At 53.6% G+C, this 19,697-nt stretch overlaps 1 protein-coding gene across 1 annotated transcript in view; it reads left to right on the top strand.

Moving 5' to 3' along the window:
* Positions 1 to 19,697, top strand: part of BCR (BCR, RhoGEF and GTPase activating protein) — a 116,527-nt gene that overhangs the window by 61,583 nt on the left and 35,247 nt on the right. The window contains exons 3-8 of the mRNA XM_023528163.1: positions 5,638 to 5,742; positions 6,048 to 6,233; positions 10,527 to 10,634; positions 13,456 to 13,516; positions 14,796 to 14,848; positions 16,700 to 16,840. Of these exons, the coding sequence (XP_023383931.1) occupies positions 5,638 to 5,742; positions 6,048 to 6,233; positions 10,527 to 10,634; positions 13,456 to 13,516; positions 14,796 to 14,848; positions 16,700 to 16,840 (654 nt within the window). The remainder of the gene's footprint in view (positions 1 to 5,637; positions 5,743 to 6,047; positions 6,234 to 10,526; positions 10,635 to 13,455; positions 13,517 to 14,795; positions 14,849 to 16,699; positions 16,841 to 19,697) is intronic.

The following is a 19,697-nucleotide window of genomic DNA, read 5'->3' as shown; positions in this document are numbered from 1 at the left end:
TCATTAACAATCCTGCTGTCACTTCCACTTTACTGTGTAGACCTGAGGCCCTGCGGTCACATGGTGAGAGTCTTTTCGCTGCAGTTGCTTCTCTTGGCTGGCACCTCTACGAAGCTGCAAGACTGCTTCTTACCTATGCTTTCGTGATTTCTAAAGAACTCGGTGTTGGGCAGGCTCCTCGTTTTGAAACACGAGGATGAGAGGAGAAGCCAGTGTGTAACACACACCTGCCCCATGCGGCTTCTTATCCAAAGTCCAGTTTCACTGTTTTACAGATTAGGAAACTGAGGTTCACAGAGATGGAGTAACTTGCTCAAGGCCACACAGCTACCAGAGTTGAAGCCTTCCCCATTCCTCACTTGACACTTTCAACTTCCCTGCCTTTTTGGTGCATTTTTTTCTTCCTGCTTTGGGAGCGTGGTTTGGTATATTCAGGGGTCCTTAGGGCCCTGCGTAAGTAGGGGGAGTCCTGAATTTGGAATGGGTCCTCCCTGTCCATTCATTGTCCCTGAGGGCTGCCTTTACCTGGCCCCTTGAGGAGACCGATCTCTACCTTCAGGCCCCTTGAGGAGACCGATCTGCCCTCCCTATGCCCCAGGCCCTGAACCCTTGGCCACCCACCCCCAGACTTTTGCTTTCAGACCCTTGTCTATACTGACTTAGAGACACTGGGAAGAGCAGGTTCTGTGAAGGCTGTTTCCATGACGACCGCCCCTCTCCCCTGGGAGGGTGAAGCCGGCACCGCGGACCCAAAAAAAGCAAGGCGGTGTTGTAGACACTCCTGGGAGGCTGGAGCCAGAGCTGCCAGCCATTGAGTGACCTTTCTTTAGCAGTGTCAGGGAAAGGGATGAGGGTCCGGGCATCACCGCCAGCTGCCAGGTCAGCATGGTCATTCGTTCCTGGATCCTCAAGCATCCCACCCACTCATTTATCGGGGGCACATCGAGGCTTAGAGAAGGGAGCCGACTTCGTAGAGCAGCAGCCCCTGCCCCACCAGGCTCCACGCTTTGTGCCATGTCGTGTAACTTTGCAACAGTGACCTACTAGGCCCTGTCCCTGGGGTAATGGCAAGGGGGAGGCCCAGAGACTTGGGCTCAGCAAGGAGGGGCAGATGCGACCCCAGCCCACACGTGCTCATATCCAGGAACCTCTCAGCCAGTGGTGGAGCTGGACGGGCCCATGGGCATGTGGCCCAGAAAGCACGTGGGCTTGGGTACAACTGCTGCTGCTCTGCATAGGTGGCCGTTACCTTGCGCTGACTCAGCAGGTGGCTGGCAGGGCTCACAGATGCTTTGGGGTTTTTTGTAGTTTTTTCTGTTTTGTTTTCAGAAGGAAACTAAAAGTAAATGCACATATTCAATTGATCACCCCTGCTCAGTAGTCACTTTTGAAGACCAACAGGCCTGCTTTATAATTTAGCTGCTGGCCATCTCCATACTCAGTGTATCTGGTCAGTGTCTGTGGAACAGAAACTATAACTCCAGTTTGTGCTTTTATCTGAGCAACCACAAGTTCATTCACTTTCATGATTCGCTTGTCAGCGCTTTGACCTTTCGGGGGCCCTGGTGAGTCTCTGTACCAGGTGTGGACAGATAAATGTTGCCTGTGTCCCTATGGCTTAGCTCTGCCATGTCACTTCTCTCTGGAGCCCTGAATTAAATAGGGACATTGTTGCCCACACCTGTCTTCTCTGCAAAGTTGGGGAAACGAGGTATTTGGTGCCAGCCCCGCTTGTTCCCTTCTCTCCCCAGAGCCCGCTGAGTTGGTTTATCAGGTGGTCGGCCCAGGAATCGTCCCTCCTGCCCTGTATGTTTGGGCCTCTCTTTGAAGGACTGGGGCTACGGGAGCCCCCCAGCCCCTGCCCTCTGCTGGCTAGGCTCCAGGACAATGTCCAGCCCTGCTCTTAATGAAAACACAGCTCCTGTCCAAAGAGGAAGAGAAGCTCCTTTGTCCAGCAGCTGTGTTGGCTACAAACTCATACCTGGGAGCAGCCTGCTCCTCGTGGCTGGGCTTTTGCACCCTGATCACCCTCGCCGCCGAGGTTGGGGTTGAGGGTGAGAGGTGCTCCTCAGGCTTTCACTGCTGCTCACATGCCTGCAGCTCTGTTCCGGCTCTGGCCCTCGGCTCTCCTTGTGGGCCTGGCAGCTGTCTGATAGATGGCAGTTCTGGTCACCGGGGTCCCTCGCTCAGCTCTTCCTACCTGTCATCATGCCCAGTTCATTTTTATCTGCTCTTCTAGCATCAAGATTTGTGTTGCTGGCTCCCTCCCTTATCTCTGCCCGCCGTCCCCTCCCAGGCAGCAGCAGGAGGCCTTCCTTTTAGGCTTGCCGCTTCCTTTCTTAGTTGCCCTTTTCCTCTGGCTTCCTCCCACCGAGGTGTTCCTGCCCTCATGGCCCTGACTGGATTCACATGCCCTTTCCAGAACTGGCACGTGTGCAGGGGGCAGGTTGTAAATCGCCCAGGTCCTGGCCCTGCCCTCTGTGCTCATCAGTTGCGCTCTCTCTCCTCACCCTCTCTTCTGTGAGATGGAGTTGGCCGGTGTCCGGGCCATGCCTGTCTGACACCACCAGCACCGTTTGAGGATTAAGGAGAAGCGTCTCAGTCTAAGGAGAGGTGCCTGTGTCCCCTGTCTCCTCCCTAGCCCAGCACAGTCTCCGGGCCCGATGTTCCCAAAGCTGGCCGCGCCCTTCAGAACGGGGAGAGCTGGCCTCTGCACCATCCTGCTGTGCTTTTTCCTCTCAGCTTTCCAAACTGTGTGGGTGGAAATGAGGCACAGTGCTGCCACCCACCCAATGAGCATAAGCCTCTCATGCTGGGTGGGGCCTTCACGGCTCCCCTCGGCCCCCTCTCCCCACATTCACAGTAGCAGGATTGTTCTTCAGGACACACAGGGCTGGGTGTGTGGCTGCTGCTGCCTGCACCTTCACCTCTTCCGGCACGTGCAGGGGCAGCTGAGAGCTGCTTCCCCCAGGCTCTGCCCCATTCACTGTGGCCTTGACTGACGGGCTGGGATGGGAGGAGGCATCAGGGTCCCCCCACCCTGCCCGGCTGTGCACCACGTGCAGCAGGCTGCACTGACAGTCCTGGATCCTGGGACCCATTCCCCCCCAGACGAGGGTTCCAGAAGGATGCGGCCCAGACTAAATCTAGCATGTACTAGATCCACTCGTTGAGTAGTTAGCTCAGTGAATCTTCATCAAGCACTTACGTGTTCCAGACACTGTGCTGACACAAGGACTTTCACCATCAGGCACAGCGTGTCTTGGAGGCTCTACCTGTAGAGCCACCGCCCAGTGTGCCTAGGGAGGCTGCCGTGTGTGGTGAACTTTTCTTGAAGTGGCTGTCAGCCAAGATCTTGATGGCCGGCCCCGTTACAAGCACATGTGTGTGCGCGTGCACGCTTAGAAGATTCCCAGGGCAAAGTGGTGGTCCAGGATGGCTCTTCAGATATTCCCAGTGGGCAGTGTGGATGTGATATAAGCCTAGGGACACAGAAAGCAAAAGTCGGTAGGACACAGGGATTGAGTCTCTTTTCCCCAGTTTACGCGCAGGGCAAAAGGGGCTCGTTAGGCAGGCTTGCTCTGAGGCCCTGTCCCCCGGCTCCTGGCCCTGGGCACTTTCTGCTGGGCCGCCATCTATACCATGAAGTGCTGTCCTCTATTGGGCCAGGAAAGTAGAAAGGGACCTGAGGATTGGGGGCACAGAGGAGCCACACTGCTGGTCCTGATTCCAGACTCTGTGGTGACATCATGAGGCACAAGGTAGTCTTAGTCAAGTTTTTCTTGGAAACCAGCATTTCTCACCTGGGGGCATTTGGGGCCCCAGGGGATGTATGGCAACATCTGCAGACATTTGTAGCTATCACAACCCAGGGTGGGAAAGGGTTGCTACTGGCATGTGGTAGGTAGAGCCCAGAAATGCTGCTCAACACCCTATGAGGCCCTTCAGTACCCAACAGAGAATCCTCCAGCCCCAGATGTCAGGGATGCTGAAGGCCAGGAGGCTGCCCCTGTCAGGGATCCCTGAGAGGTTTGGGAAAGCGTGTGACGGGGGGGCAGTGCCCCAGTTCCACACCACAGGGCTGCCACAGCGGGGTTGCCTCACGCTCCCCCATGGACTCGAAAACCTGGTGGTGGAATGGGCAGGCTATTATGTCACTTTCAATGAACGTAGGACCCCTCTTCACCTGCTGCCTCCCTGGGACTACAGAGGGGCCCTGCCAACCTCCAACACCAAAATTTGCCTGTCCAGGGTCACGGAGCAAGCAGGGGAATGGCCAGGCAGTCACACAGCAGTTTTCGTTGCCTTTAGCATCATCGGGATTAAATAACAGAGGTTTATTCCTCATGGTTCTGGAGTCTGGAAGTCCAAGATCAAGGTGTTGGCAGGTCGATTTCTCCTGAGGCCTCTCTCCCTGGCTTGGAGAGGGATCTCTTTCTCCTGCATCTTCCCCTTGTGTGTGTCAGCATCCTAACTTCCTCTTTTTTTAAAAAAAATATTGAGGTATTGACATATAACATTAATTTCAGGTGTGTAACATAATGATTCGATATATGTTCATATTACAAAGTGATCTTTGCAGTGTCTAGTTAACATCTGTCACCTCACGTAGTTACAAATTTTTCATCTTGCGATGCAGACTTTTAAGATCTCTCTTACCAACTTTCAAATATATAGTACAATATTGTTAACTATAGTCACCATGTCGTACATCACATCCCCAGGGCTTATTTATTTTATAACTGGAAGTTCATACCTTTGACTATTCATCTCCTCTTCTTATAAGGACATGGGTTGTATTGGATTAGAGCCTACCCTAATGACTTCATTTTAACTTAATTACTTCTAATTACTTCTTTAAAGACCTTACCTCCAAATGCAGCCATTCTCTGAGGCCTTGGGGGACACACTGCAGCCCATGACGTTATCACAGCCAGGACTGGAATGTGGTTTTCCAGCTGCGTGGACTCTGCCCCCCTACATCAGCATCCAGTGACATGTCAGCTCTGTCATTTGGAGGAAGAGGCAGTAGAGCTTCACCCAACATTTAGTAGGGGTGTTGACAGGAGTTGGGGACCTTACCTTAGCACACCAGTAAGTGGGTCCCTGCCAACAGAATCAGAAGAGCAGGCTCACGGGACAAAGGCGCTGAGCCCAGGGAACCAAGTTCCCCGGGGGCAGGTGGAAGCTGCTTCCAGCTTCACCGGTGTGGAAGGAGGGAGTAGTACCCCACCCTTCAGTTCAAGGGTCAGGTGACAACAGCAGAGAATCCTGGGGAGGAGTGGCAAGGGAAAGGAGCTGGGGCCGTTATGCATTGGGCCCCGATGCCTCCTTGGCTCAGCCTCTCTGGGGCCACCACTCCTTGGTCGCAGGTAGAAGGTGTGGAGGGAAGGCTTGCCCAGCCTACTAAGCTCCAGACTTCCCAATATCAAGACCGAGGGTGGCCCTTGACTTTGCTGGAATTTACAATGACCACAAGTGAGTGGCTGGTATGCTGCAGTTCCTGCGACTCCCTCTAATTCCACCTGGAGCATTCTTGGAGGATTGTCCTCAGGTTGACAAGCTAGCCTTCCTCTCCGAGACAGGCCACCTCAGGCACCATCTCTCAGGTCTGACTTTTGTCTGTTTCTCCTGCAGAGTGAGCTGGACCTGGAAAAGGGCTTGGAGATGAGAAAATGGGTCCTGTCTGGAATCCTGGCCAGTGAGGAGACCTACCTGAGCCACCTGGAGGCGCTGCTGCTGGTAAGGAGGGTACAAGGGCTGAGTGGGGCAGGGCAGGGACACAGGGAGCTCAGCTCACATGGCCCAGGTCCCAAGTCAGCTGCTAGAGCCCGGGGGCACCCACCCTCCTTCGAGTCATTGAGACGCCTTGGGAGGTATCGGGGTCAGAAAAATTTAATTTTAATTTTTAATAGAATTTATAACTATAACCACGTCACGTAACCATGATTTTCTGTGATCGTACCATGCACCTGAAAAATGGCGAGCCCTTTCACCTGTGCCACTTCACCTGTTACCTGTGCTGCCTCACCTGTGCCCTCTTCCAGCCCATGAAGCCTTTGAAGGCCGCTGCCACCACCTCTCAGCCAGTGCTGACGAGCCAGCAGATCGAGACCATCTTCTTCAAAGTGCCTGAGCTCTACGAGATCCACAAGGAGTTCTACGACGGGCTCTTTCCCCGCGTGCAGCAGTGGAGTCACCAGCAGCGAGTGGGCGACCTCTTTCAGAAGCTGGTGAGTGACACGGAGCAGCTGCACAGCAGCCTCCCGAGCTGTGGGGGCTGGCCGGGCGGGGGCCAGCCCTCTCCAGAGACCTGTGGTGGTGTGCTGCTCAGGGCTCTTGGGACGCCAAGGTGACAGTCTGGGGTGTGTCTGCTTTAGATGCCAAAGGTCAGGTGATAAGGAGAGGGCTCTGCCACAGCACCCACATTGAACCCCGGCACGAGACCCACCCCTGGTTTCATCGCTGGGTCCTTCCCGGCTCTGCTCAATTTTACTCAAGGTTCCTGGTCCCTAGGCTGGTACAGCTGCCCCCTGAGGATCCCTTTGGACCAAAGAGATGCTGTTGCCCAGGGGAGCAGGACTCAGACACGGAGCCAAGGAGGCGGGTGGGCAGAGCCTGGCGGGGCGAGCACAGGTGGGAACAGAGCAGGTGGTTATTATAGTTTATTTCATTTTGCAGTTATCTGAATTAAAGGTTCTCGAATTACTTGGAGAATTTTTTTTCAAGTTCTGTAGGGAGGGGAGACTTGGCCAAAGTAGTGGGAAAGAAAAGTGGTCCTCAGTGGCCCCTGGCAGCTCCTTTCAGGTCCTAGAGGCAATATTTAATGCCTCCATAAGTGGAGGCGGGTGGTGGAGTACAGTCTGGATATAAGAGGCTGGCAGCTGCCCAGCGAAGAGGTCACCTCTCCGTACCTGGAGCCCCTGTCTTGGGAGAGTTGCTTGAAGGCGTATGCAAGCCTTTGTGATGGGGATTCTATCTCTCAGGACCCCTAATCCTGATTCCAGGGTTACCCAGGCCTCCTGTGCACACGTACTCTCCCTGGGAAACCAGTTCTCCAGGGATAGGGGTGGCCCATGTCACCAGACCCCCTCTAAGAGTACAGAGCATGACAGTTACTGAAAAACTGGGGCCCCAGCCCTCCTGGGCCCCCAGACACCCAGCAGGCCTGACCCTGGCCTCACCTTGGCTCACGCTTGGGCTCCAGCATTCCTCTCCAAGGTGTGGCTTTCCTGTTGGTGCCCCCACCTCCCCCCCATTCCGCCCTCGGCTGCAACACACTGGAGCAAAGGTTCAGAGCACGCACAAAATGCCTCTCACTGTCTGGACCCCATTCCCCATTGCCAGAGAGCAGGAGGTTGTATTTTGATGCAGGGCCCCCCACCTTTGAAGTACCTCTTTTTCTGTGTGATGTGTCAGCAGGTTTGAAGCCAGTGGATGTGACTCAGCCTGATTTCCTCCTAAGACACAGAATCGTGTTGTTAGGAAGAAACCCACAACCAGCACTCTGCCCCAAATAACATTCCGAAACACTCAGAAACTTTAAAAAAAATTTTAATAGTCCGATGGATGCCAGAATTTGGAATGTTTTTTCTGGTTTCCCTGGCGTCCTTGAGCTACCTTTGTGCGTCGGATATGGCAGCAGGAAGACTGGGAAGAGCAGTGGGGCTGCAGGGGGAGGTCGTACTCCCGTAACTGCATGCTGAGTGTTCATGCACGTGAGTGCCTCTCGGGCCAGGTGCTGGCGTCTCTCCAAGGACAGACACAGTCCCTGTCCTGGCCCTTTCAGACCAGCACAGTGAGGTCAGCACAGCATCACTCCGTCCGGCTCTCGAGCTGTGAGAGTCTGAGACCCGAAAGGGACCATGCTTTGACTCCACTTCCTATGGGAATGCACCGTTAACCGCCACCACTCAGGGTTTTTCTTTCTGCCTGACATGTTATCAGCTCATTTTTTCATTTTTCTATTCCTTTCAAACTTCCAGAAGAGTTGCAATAGCGGAGAGAACGCGCCAGGTGCCAGATGCGCCGTCGAACATTTTGCTCCATTCGCTTTATCTCTGTCCTTTTCTGTGTTGTACATGCCCAGTGAATAGTTTGATTCAAATGTCTGCCATTTTACCCCTAACTACCTCATCGTATATTTGCTGAGAACAAGAACTGACTCCTTTGTAACCCATACATAGTACAATCATCAAATGGAGGAAGTTTCACACCGATGTGATACTATTATTTAATATGCAATCCATATGCAAATTTCTTTCGTTAGCCTTTGTGTTCTTTATAGCCATTTTCATTCTGATTCAGCATCCAGTCCAGGCTCACGAGGTGTACTTGGTTGTCAGGTCTCTTTAGCTTTCTTTGATCTATACCATTTCCTTGGCCTTTGCTTGTCTTCCATGACCTTGACATTTTTTGAAAGGTACAGGTCACTTTGGGTCTGTCTGATGTTTCCTCAAGAATAGATGCAGGTTTTGAGTTAATGGCAAAACAAAAATAATGATAGCACAGTATCCTTCTCAGTGCGTCATATCTGGAGACATGTGATCTCTGTTGTCCCATTATTAATGCAGCTCGGTTTTTGATTAGCTAAAAATGGGAACGAATTGCCTGGAACTTCTCAAAAGCCACGTGGAAGACGCTCCTTGGGAAAGGGGTGGCAGAGGTAATGAAAGGGGTTCTCTCTGTGCTACTTTGCCAGTGCTGCCACAATCCGGGTGGCTCAAACAACAGAAATCTATTTTCTCACAGCTCCAGAGGCTGGAAGTCCAAGATCAAGGTGTTGTCAGCAGGGCTGGTTTCTCCTGAGGCCTCTTTCCTTGACTTACAAATGACCGTGGTCTCCCTGTGTCCTCACATGGTCATCTCTCTGCCTGTCTGTGTCCTGATCTCCTCTTATAAGGACATCAGGTCTATTGGATTAGGTCCCATCTAACAGCCTCATTTTGACCTAATCACCTGTTTAGGCCTCATCTCCAAATACACTCATATTCTGAAGTGCTGGAGGTTAGGGCTTCAACGCATGAATTTTGAGGAGACAAAATTTAATAGTAACATTTCCTCAGGACTTGGCTGAACCGTCCCCTCTTCAGAGAGGCCATCCCAGCCACGTTATCTAAAGCAACCCCATCACCTTCATCCTCTGCTCTGCTTTCAGCCATCTGCCATATTACGTTTGTTCACGTATTTTTTGTGTGTCTCTCTTGTTACCTTGCCGTACTGTGTCAGAGTGATTCTAGGCCGTGGTGCCAGTGCCTGAAGCAGGGCCTTCGTTTTGATAGGAGGTGCTCACTGACTGGCAGAGGAGGGAGAGAAGGAAGGGCTCTGGGTCTGACCCTGGTACCACAGGTGAAAAACCTGGCATTTTGGGATGCAGCAGCTTGTCTGGGGTGATCAGTGTGGTGGGGACTGGGCAGGGCCTCTTCTAGCTGCTGCATTTCCTTGTGCGCCCCCAGGCCCTTCATGAACCCCCCACAGGGAGTGGGACCAGAAGTTCAGACAGTGCCAAGGGCGCTTGGCTTACGCAGTGTCTGGAATTGTCATCTGAAGAAACATAAAATTCAATATAAATGCAAATGTGTATAGAAATAAAATTTAGGTTCAACACAGAACAAACACCAGGATCAGTGAAAGCCTTAGGCTTCCAGCTCCTGGTTGGCTGCAGTGGGAGGCCTAGCCACTGGGTCATGGGATTTGCCCTTACCTTCCCCAGGCTTGGGTTTACTGATGCAAGGTGAGGGCTGGTTTCCCCCAGCTGCCTCTAAAGGTGACCTGGGGCCCAGAGATGTTGGTAGCTGCACACACACTCCTCCCATGGAAGCTGTCACTCAACTGAGTGTCTGAGCAAGAGGCTATGAGAGGAAACCCTCTATTAATGCCTTTGGTTTGACAAAGGACAGACAAAATGCCCTCGCCGTATAGCTGGCAGCCAGCAGGTCTCCCACCTCCCTGGTGTACAGGGTGACAGCTGGGCCGCCTCACTAGGTCTTGGCCAGGCTCGCATAGGGGCTCATCTTCTCCAAGGGCAGCTAGGTTGCATGTTCCTTATTTGTCTGAAGGGATCAGATGTGAGCAGAGCTCTGTAGCCACCAGAGGCCTGGAGGGCCAACCTCGTCTACCTTGGTCTCCTACTGCCAGAATGAAAAGGTATTGTTCCATCCCACCTACCTAGAGACGCTTTTCTGCATTCACTGACAACCTTGAACTTTAGCTGCTGCTAGTGGCACAATTTCAATGAGGCGGGGGGGTGGGAGGAATAGGCAGCTGTGGAAAGGAACCATTACCTGCCTGGGATTGTGAGTCACTTCTCATCATGTCGCTGTGTGCTCAGTGCGTGGGGAGGGGAGGAAGGTGGGAGGCATCAGCACAGCAGAGCTGAGGTGTCTGTGGCTCTGCACTGTCTGCTGCACCTGGAGTTTCTGCAGCGCTGTGCACAGAAGCCTGCTTCTCAGAAAGATGGGGAGCAGCAGCACCTATCCTGCATCTGTCTCACACCTGTTCCACACTCTCATCCTTTCTCCTTGCAGGCCAGCCAACTGGGTGTTTACCGGGCCTTTGTGGACAACTACGGAGTTGCCATGGAAACAGCAGAGAAGTGCTGTCAGGCCAATGCTCAATTTGCAGAAATCTCTGAGGTATGCATGATACCACTCAGCAAGGTGCACCTTCCACCTCCTGCAGGCAGGCCGTGGGCTGGTTGTTGGTACGCCTGACCCAGGAGAACAAGATGCAGCAAACTGCAGTTCGATCGTAAGCCTCAGCCCTGTTTCCAGATGCCTCTGGATTGGCACCATCAGCCCTGTGCAGAGACAATCTTGTGAACAGACAAGGAGCAGCCAAGGAGACCTGCCTCCCCAGGGCCAAGGCCTGATGCTAGGGCTTAGCTGGATCCCCCACATAGATGCTCCCTTGCACCATCTGTGTGCAGTGAGGGATATCCTCAGTTCTGCCCAGTTAACAGAGGTCTGAACACAAGAGTGCTGAGGCCAACTTTGTGCTTTGTCACTGGAGAGCAGGAGGGGAAGAGTCATGCTCTGTTCCTCCTCTAGCTTGCCAGCAACCTTGAAAGCTGAGGAAGCTGAGCCTTTCGCACAGGGGAATGGGGCTGGTGTTGCTGCACTCTGTAGACCTATGTGGGAGGAAAGCTCCAGGCTGCAGGAGGACCAAAACCTCCCTGGAGTGTTATTTAGCATAGGGGCCTCGAAAGAGCCTCTCAGATACAGAGAGGATGAGCAGGCCATAGGGGGCCTGTGGCCACGCCAAGACCAGAGCCCACAGCATTCTCCCTGCCTTTCCCCATCCTGTTTCTGCTCCCATGGCAGTTGGGTGACATTTTACTCTTCCTGGGCTTGTAGTCACCTTTGCCTTTTGATGTCTCTGACTCCTCAGAACTCCGACTTACCTTCCCCCTCCAAACAAGGATTCTAGGTGGAAAGACGTCAGGGTGAGAAAGGCAGCCTCAGAAAGAGTATTGGAAACTAGAAATAGGGAATGAGTCGAGGCTCTTGCTGGGAGATAATCACACCTCAACTGTCACACCTGGTTTTTTCTCAGGGGCTTAGTGTCGTTTTTATGATTTATTATGGGAGGTGAGGTATTTTAGGTCCTGGCACTTATCATTTCCTGTGGTGATAACACATGCCACTCGTTCCTCCATAGCCCATGGGGTGCCCCACTCCCCGCCTAGTGCTGCTGGTAACAGGCTACATGCACCCATGGCTGCAGGCTGGCTCCAGATGTCCCTCCCTAGTTGCCTTGGTTTGCCTGGTGCATTCAGTCCATTTCTTTCCTTAGCTCATTCAGTTAGCTACCCCCACACCCCTAACATCTGGAATGTTGGCGCAGAATCTCAAGTAACCTTGACAAATTAGAAACATAATTCTCTCAGGGCAGGCTGCCTTTTAAATGGGGCCAAGTTGAAGTCCACCCAGACAGGTTGCTACAGAGGAGGGAGGAAGCAACATTGAGACAACCCTCCCTGGGGGTCACGTGGTTTCACTGACCACTGACCAGGCACGAGGCTAAGGTGCAGGCAGTAGGATAGCATCTCGGGTCCAGCCAACAGCTAGCCTTCTGTGAAGCTTATACTACGGGGCAGCATCTACTTTGGTTCTCCACTCATGTTTCAAAAAAGCCCCAGAGAAATTGGAGCCACCCAATGAGCAAAATAAACCCAAAGGAAGTGGAAGCAGTTGGCCAAGGAGAGGTTTTGGCGGGGTACATTTGGGAGGGGGGGTGTCAAGGGGTGGGGACTGGATGATAGCCTCCAAGGACAGGGATGGGTGGAGCAGTGGTCCTTCATCTGCTCCCCGGGCCAGTCCTGAGAAGTGAGTGTGTGGCAGTGTCCACTTAGACCTGAGCTGTGTTTTGTGGAACGCTCGCCTCCCAGACGATAGATGCTACGAGCGACGTGGAAAAGCCAGCTAAAGTCAAGTTAAGTTTGGGAGAGGTGGGGTTGAACCAGATTTGTAAGGACCCTGCGGTACTCACGTGCATCGCGCTGTCCAGGGGCGCGCAGCGTGTGGGCTGCTTCCCGGGCTCAGGTGAGCACGGCACCTGTGTTCGCAGCCTCGGGTTTTGCTCTCGCGCCCCCTCACACCCTTGGCAGCCGCGGAGGCACACGTATGGAGGAATAATCACCGTGAGGGGCGTTAAACTCTCAGGAAAGGTACCAAAGTGCGCTGTGGGTTTGGCCCCAGTGAGCTAAAAAACACCGTCATTTTTAGTCTTGAGAGGTTCCTGGGCGAGAAGTTTGGAAAGTAATCTCTGAGCCCCCTCCTTTTGCTGTGCGGTGTTTTTTGTTCAGAAGCCTAGCACTGGGTTTAACCACAGTTGCTTTCCAGAGACAATTTCAGGTACACGGGGATCTTCTATCCTCATTTCTCTGGGTACCTAATCAGATCAGTGATATCTTTGACGCATTGTGGCAAGTATGACCCACCCACTAAAAACCGCTGCTCTCTTCCCAGAAATCTCAGCACCTCATTTGTTAGCAAGTACGTTTGCTAAGTTGGGAGGGGGCTCTCTATGTCATAGGTTCTCAACCAGGGGAGATGTTGTCCCCAAGAGACACTTAGCAGTGCCTGGGAACCTTTTTGATTGTCGCAGCAGGAGGAGGGGGGTGCTATTGCCCCCATAGGTAGAGGCCAGGATGCTGCTTAACATCCCATGGTGCACAGGACAGGCCCTCAGAGTATGAGAATTTCTGGCCGCAGTCCCATCAGTGCCAAGATTGAGAAACTGTCCCAGGTGGACCACAGCTCACCCTGTTTTTCATGGTGCGAGTGGCCCAGGACACTCCCCCGCACCCCGCGCCCCCGTAATGCTTGCTGCATCTGGGGTTCTTGGCTATGAGAGAAGGGTGAGATTTCTGCTGACGGTTCCTGACCGTGGAACTTCCGGCCACATCAAAGTCGCTTCAGTTGTCCCATGTGAAAACGTTCTTTTTCATTGCAGAACCTGAGAGCCAGAAGCAACAAGGATGCCAAAGACCAGACGACCAAGAACTCTTTGGAAAGTGAGTTCTCTGTGCTGAGGCCCCTTCATGCCCCTAGCGGGGAGGCCTCTGCCAGCGGATGAGGCGTTGGCTGGAAAAGCAAACACGGTGCCCGTCTGGGTCACCCTCTGGCACCTTTGCTGCTGCAGATTTCTAATAGCGATAGCAAGGACAAGGAAGAGCAGCACCGGGCGTGGCAGGGTAGAGAAGGACGAGGTCAGGACCGGTTTGCCACCAGTAGTCACAACCAGGAAGAGTGGTAGCTGTTAGCAAACGCCCACGACCAGGCACTGCCAGGCACTAAAAGTGTCGTCGTGTTGTTCCCAACAACCCTGTAAGGAGGACTATATTTCCCCTCCTTTCAGCTGACGAAACAGGTTGAGAATGAATGTAACCCACGTAAAACGCAGGTTCGTTCCTACGTGGCTGGGCAGAGGGTGAAGCCAGAGCTCCCAGGCCTATGTGTTCAGCTTCTTCCTCTCAGGGTGGAAGAGGGGATCAGGAACAATAGGTCACTTCTCACTTCCAGTTGTTTGGCTAGCGAGAAAGTTACACTCAGAGTCTGGCAGACATTGCTCTGCCTAGAGTTTCACCACACTGTGAGCTTCAGTTTTCCCATCTATGAAATGGGGATAACAATACATGTCCTATACTAGTTGTGGGAGTCTCATGAGGAAATGCTCCTGACGATGCATGTCAGAACACATCTAAGCGTCTGTGCCCACAATGGATCAGGCTCGCCCCAGAGAAGTGGGGACAACTAAGGCTGACTGGGGCTCTAAAAACACCTGTAAAACCGAGAGCTGTGTCAGCCCGAGTCGGTTCCTGCTGATCTCAGAATCAGGCCTCCAAACTATGCAGGATGGATGTTAAGAGTGGTATGCTGGTCTACTCCCCAGGGACCCTCTGGGCTGGAGTGCAGTTCTCTCTTCCATCCTCACCAGGGTGCTGGGAGCTCCCCAGCCCAAGGAAGATGGCCATCGCTGAGCCCTCCTTTTAGCAGTTGTCACTGAATTAGCCAATGCAGGTTTGGGTTCTGACCAGCAGCTCTGGACTGGGCATTTAATGTCATAGACTAAAAGCTCAAAGCACACACCCTGGCCTTTCAGGTGCTTGAGGTTTGCTTTGTCACTGAGCAAAGGGTGCTCTGGGTTTGCCCTTGTCATTGGGGAGGTGGGACTTTCCAGCGGACGTGAAGGTTCAGGCTGCTTCATCTCCCTGAGCCCTTCCAGCAAGGATGGGCAGGTGGGTGGTCTGGGTCCACGTGTGGCCGTCTCTCACCCTACCCATTTCTCTGCAGCCTTGCTCTACAAGCCTGTGGACCGGGTGACACGCAGTACGCTGGTCCTGCACGTGAGTCACCGCTCCCCCCAGGACTTCTCACCCTGGGGTTCTTGGCTTCTGCTGTTCTGGGGCTGTCATTGGTGTTTGTCAGTTTCACCCACCTACCACGCTTTTACTGCTACATATCTTTACCGAAGATGCAAAAATGAGGTGCCCCCGCCATCCAGTGGCTTTCGGAGGAATAGAGGGAGGAACGGAGTAGACTCTCCAGGTGTCCTAGGTTCTCTCATGGGTGTGGGCAGAGGGAGGGAGCATGCCATCCCACATGGGAAGGGCCTTGTGGTCACATCACATGAACTGGGCCTCCAAGGTGGTTGGGATGGGGGTGCAGGCGGTGGGTGCAATCCAGGGCCTTGGGGATGACCACTGCCTCAGAGCCTGGGGAGGGGGTGCGCGAGGAGGCCCCGCCTCAGCTGGGCTGCTCCTGAAGGCATTGGGGAGTCACTGGAGAGGTTGTCTTAATACTAAGAAACAAAACCAGCAAACAAAAATGACCTAATCCTACTGCCCAAGTGACTCTGTTCACATATATTTGGAGAAAGTCGTACATGTGTTGTTGTTGTTGTTGTTATTATTGTTGTTGTTGTTATTGTCTTTAATTTGCAACCAAGTTGCAAAAGTGTGTGAAGTTTCTATTTCCTTTCCCACTTCCTCTCCGCAAAGGAGCCGCCACCACAAGGTTTTTTATACACGCGCCAACTCATGTGAACATCTTTTTTAATTACGCGGAGGGCGTTGTGCTATACATATTCTACACTTTGCTTGTTTTCCCCTTAATAGCGTATCATGGGGATTGTCCTACATCGGCAGTGTGCAAACAGCTCTGCCTCATTCTCTTTGAAGCCATCCAGTATTCCATCAAATGGACGTTTTGTGATTTCTTACCATCCTCTGATTAGGAGTTGTTAGACAGAGGGAGGTGAGATGAGATTTGCAGGGTAGGGTGAGAGACGGCCACACGTGGACCCAGACCACCCACCTGCCCATCCTTGCTGGAAGGGGTCAGTCTCCAGCAGACAGCTCATTGGAGTCTCAGAGACCCTGTATTCCGTGCCCTCACTGTGATTAGCCCAGGCCTGCAGAGCCAAGTGTCTTGACAGGAAGAAGCCAGAGCCGCCTGGGAGTGGCGTGGGACTGGCCTGGGGCCACTGACATACAAGCCATCCTCTGTGCTTATTTCATCTCTCCAGATTCTCTTTGCTCATAGGATTTGGGAGCTAAGGGGATTTTGTTCCTCTGAACCAGGGAGCTGTTGACCTTGAGCACGAATCACGTGCATTCCTAGTAGAGAAAGAGTCAATACTCCCATCTTAATTCTTAGGCTCTTATCTAAAAGAAGAGGAGCTGGGGAGGCCAGGTGTTTTCTCCTGATCTCTCACTGACCAGTGGTCCTGGATCAGACCGATTCCGCCCTCTAGGGGCCATGCTCCCGTGTCCAGAGATATTTTTGGTTGTCACAACCACAGATGAGAAGATGCTACTGACATCTAGTGGGCAGAGGCCTGGGATGCTGCTAGCATCCTACAGTACACAGGACAGCCTGCTCGTTAAAGAATCTCGCAGCCCAGAATGTCACCAGTGCCGAGGGGAGAAAGCCTGCCTTAGACCCTTGAAGTAGGAGGCCCTGTTGACAGTGTGCAAACATCCCGGGCTTGTGGGAGTGTTGTTTAAGACCCGCTTCCAGCGTGGTGCTTGCTCAAGTGCTACTCATGTAGCCCGGGCCCATTGTGAGAGGTGGCAGCGATGCCTGGGGAGCTGGCAGCCCTGTGTGTTACGCCCAGTGTGTGTCTCGGGTTTGTGCACAGCAGTGGGTGCTGGGGCCTCGCTCTCTCTAACTTGAGTCCTCTCACTGCGATGCAGGACTTGCTGAAACACACGCCCTCCAGCCACCCCGACCACCCTCTGCTGCAGGACGCCCTTCGCATCTCGCAGAACTTCCTGTCTGGCATCAACGAGGAGATCACACCCCGCCGGCAGTCCATGACGGTGAAGAAGGGTGAGGTGAGTGTGGCAGGGTGCTTAGGGTTTGCCCAGCCCGAGCTGGAAGACGAGGAGCCTGTCTCTGGCCTTCAGCAGACTGTTCCTGAACAGTTCAGCCTAACACAGGAAACTCATTGCCTTTTGGGGTTCTTCACCCGGGTGGGACAAAACCCAGTCTTTTGTCCAGGGCATTGGAGTAGAGTTTCGGGGGTGTGCGCTTCGCTCGGCTTCCTCTTTCTTTTTCCGTCGTAGTGGGTTTTGTCCAGGGTACCCCTTCTTTTCTCCACACCTTGCCAGCTTGGGGTCCCAATGTGAAGGAGGATGGCATTTAGTCTGCCCAGACCCACCTAGTTCCTCCTGAGTGATATAAGCATTTCAAATGGGGAAGAAAGGGAAGCATACGCAGTGTGCAATGAGACCGGCTAGAGGGTGCGGGCTTGCCGTCCTTGGCCAGGAAGGTTCTTCTTACCCACCTTCCCCCACCCCCAACCCCCGCCCACTGACAGCCACCACCCGGTTCATCTCTCCACGCATCCTGGATAAGAGGGCGTAGAACAGGCAGCTCAGAACACACTGACTCAGCCCGCCTGGTGGCCTCCACTCCTGCTGCCTCTGCCCCTTCCTGGGAGGAGCCCAGCCTGGTGCCAGGCAGGTGCCATCCAGGGCAGACAATGTGTAGTGAGACAGCAGAGGGGTGCCGGTGTCCATCGCGAGCGTCCTTTGTCAGAAGGGGCACTAAGGCAAGGGGAGCCAACCCGTGGCCTCTGGGGTCTCGTGCAGGGATAGGAGGCTTCTGGCACAGGCAGGACAAGGGCTGGCAATGAACCTGACTGTAGCTGCCACTGAGAGCCACCTTCCCCTCTTCCTTGTGGTTCGTGTGCCAGGTGCTTGGTGCTGGGGGCTGACCCGCCTGGTATCTGGGTTTCTTTTCCTCCTCCAACCCTGGACTGGTCAGCAGGCCGCTGTCAGCCCCATCCTCCTCACACCTCTTTGGGAAGTGGCTCCCATGTGCCCAGAGTCTCATCAGACCTGGCCACGAGTGTGTGGCTTGGTCAGATGTCTCCTGGTCAGCCCGGCCCAGGAAGGGCTGTGGAAGAGAGAGCCGTCCCCTCCACCCCACTCTCTGGCACAGGGATCCGATGCCAGCCCTGCTGCAGACTCACCCACTGGGGGGGCCTGGAATGTGTTCCCCTCCTCCCTAGACTCATTTTACAGGTGAGAACACGGCCCAGCCACCATGCATGGTGGTGATCCTGGCTGTATGTGTTAGCTCCTTGGCAGGAGGGGGTCCCCAGCACCTCCCAGGGGCTCCATACCCAAATGTCCAATGGCTGGGACCTGAGGAAGGGGGGTTCAAATTTCATTTCCTGGAGCAACAATGGAGCCCTGGTTCCCACACACACACACAAGCACACACACGCACACATACGCACACCCAGGGGACTATAGAAAAAGAGCAAAGCTTTGGCTCCCATGTCAGCAGTTCACCCAGATCTAACCAGAAGTGGGGTTTGCCTCTCCCAGGACTCCCTGTACCGGTCAGGTTGGTGCCGTCTCCCTCGTGCCTCCAGGGACACCTGCTCTTTCTGTTTTGCTGACTCTTCTTTTATGAGAGTGCTGATCTCATAAAAGAAGCAAGTGTGGGAGTCCATTCTCCCCTTTGGCTTTTCATATGGTGCTGAGTCTGTCTCACCCCACCTCATCCCACCTCCCATCCCCATTTAGGATCCTCAGAGACAAATACCTTCTCGTTCTTTGGATCTTTAGAGGAAGCTGCCTTAGGGACTTGAGGAAAATCAGATGTTGCCTGGCAGTTGGCAGTCTGGCCCTTGTCCCTACATCCGTCATCACAAGCCTTCCCTGCTGACCCGTGGTCAGAAGCTCAGGGACACCGAGCAGGAAGTGTGCAGGGGCCAGGCACTTCACGGGGCAGGGGCTTTTGTCTGTGCTCATGCCCAGCCCCTAGCAGCAGCTGGCCTTTTCGGCTTCAACAAGAGAAATCACTTGGGTACCTCGACTGTGAAGTTGGGAGGGTGGGAAGGCCAGTGACCTCTGAAGGGTCATGAGTGTGGCTTACATACCTTCGTTCAGAACTTTCTGTCTGTCTGGTGCACAGTAAGGGAGGTAGTGGCTAGGCCAGGATGGCAGACACATTCAAACCCCTGCCTCCAGGCCATTCCAGGGGCAGATGTCACTAATCAATCATCCACTTGTACTTCGAACTGGTTGCAGCCTGAGCATCCTCCTCAGCGTAACTTCCAGTGGCCCAAGCCACTTTGTGGCCCTGATGCAGTAGAAGGGACACCAGATCCGGGTTCAGTCTTGCCCACTGCTTACCAGCAATATTGATTTGGGGACACCCTTTTTTGGAGGGGGTGTGCTGGGTGTCTGTGCTCTCTGAGAGCAGTGGCTCTGGGCCCACGGCGTCTCCATGAGGTGGTTATGAGGCTGAAAGGGTTTCGTGACCCAAGAGGGACTATATGAAAGCGAAGTGTTAGGATTCCTTACGTGGGCGCCATCTGTGTTAGAGGTGGGGGGAGAGCGCCCCCCTCATCATCCAGGGGTGAGAGCGGCAGGTGCTTCCTTTCAGAATTGGCAGCTGAGGAGGGCCTGAGCTTGGGAAACACCTATCGTTTCCCATGTGCCTACCTCTAAATTCGGTATATGATGTCAAATATTAAGTTTCCAAAGGTAGAGAGGGGCTGTGCTTCTGAGTTCTCATGCCGACTCTGTGAAGTCAGAGGTGTTCTCCCATCTTACAGGTGAGGAAACTGTGGCTCAGAGAGGTTGAGTGACTTACCCATGGTTACACAGCTACTATGTAGCTAAAGCAGGATATGAAGCCAAATGTCCCCTGGCACCTGTGTGTACCACACAC

Source organism: Pteropus vampyrus, unplaced genomic scaffold (assembly GCF_000151845.1).
Source record: "Pteropus vampyrus isolate Shadow unplaced genomic scaffold, Pvam_2.0 Scaffold23, whole genome shotgun sequence".
Lineage (NCBI taxonomy): Eukaryota > Metazoa > Chordata > Mammalia > Chiroptera > Pteropodidae > Pteropus > Pteropus vampyrus.
The sequence above is the reverse complement of the archived record's forward strand: the minus strand, read 5'-3'. Positions and strand labels throughout refer to the sequence as shown.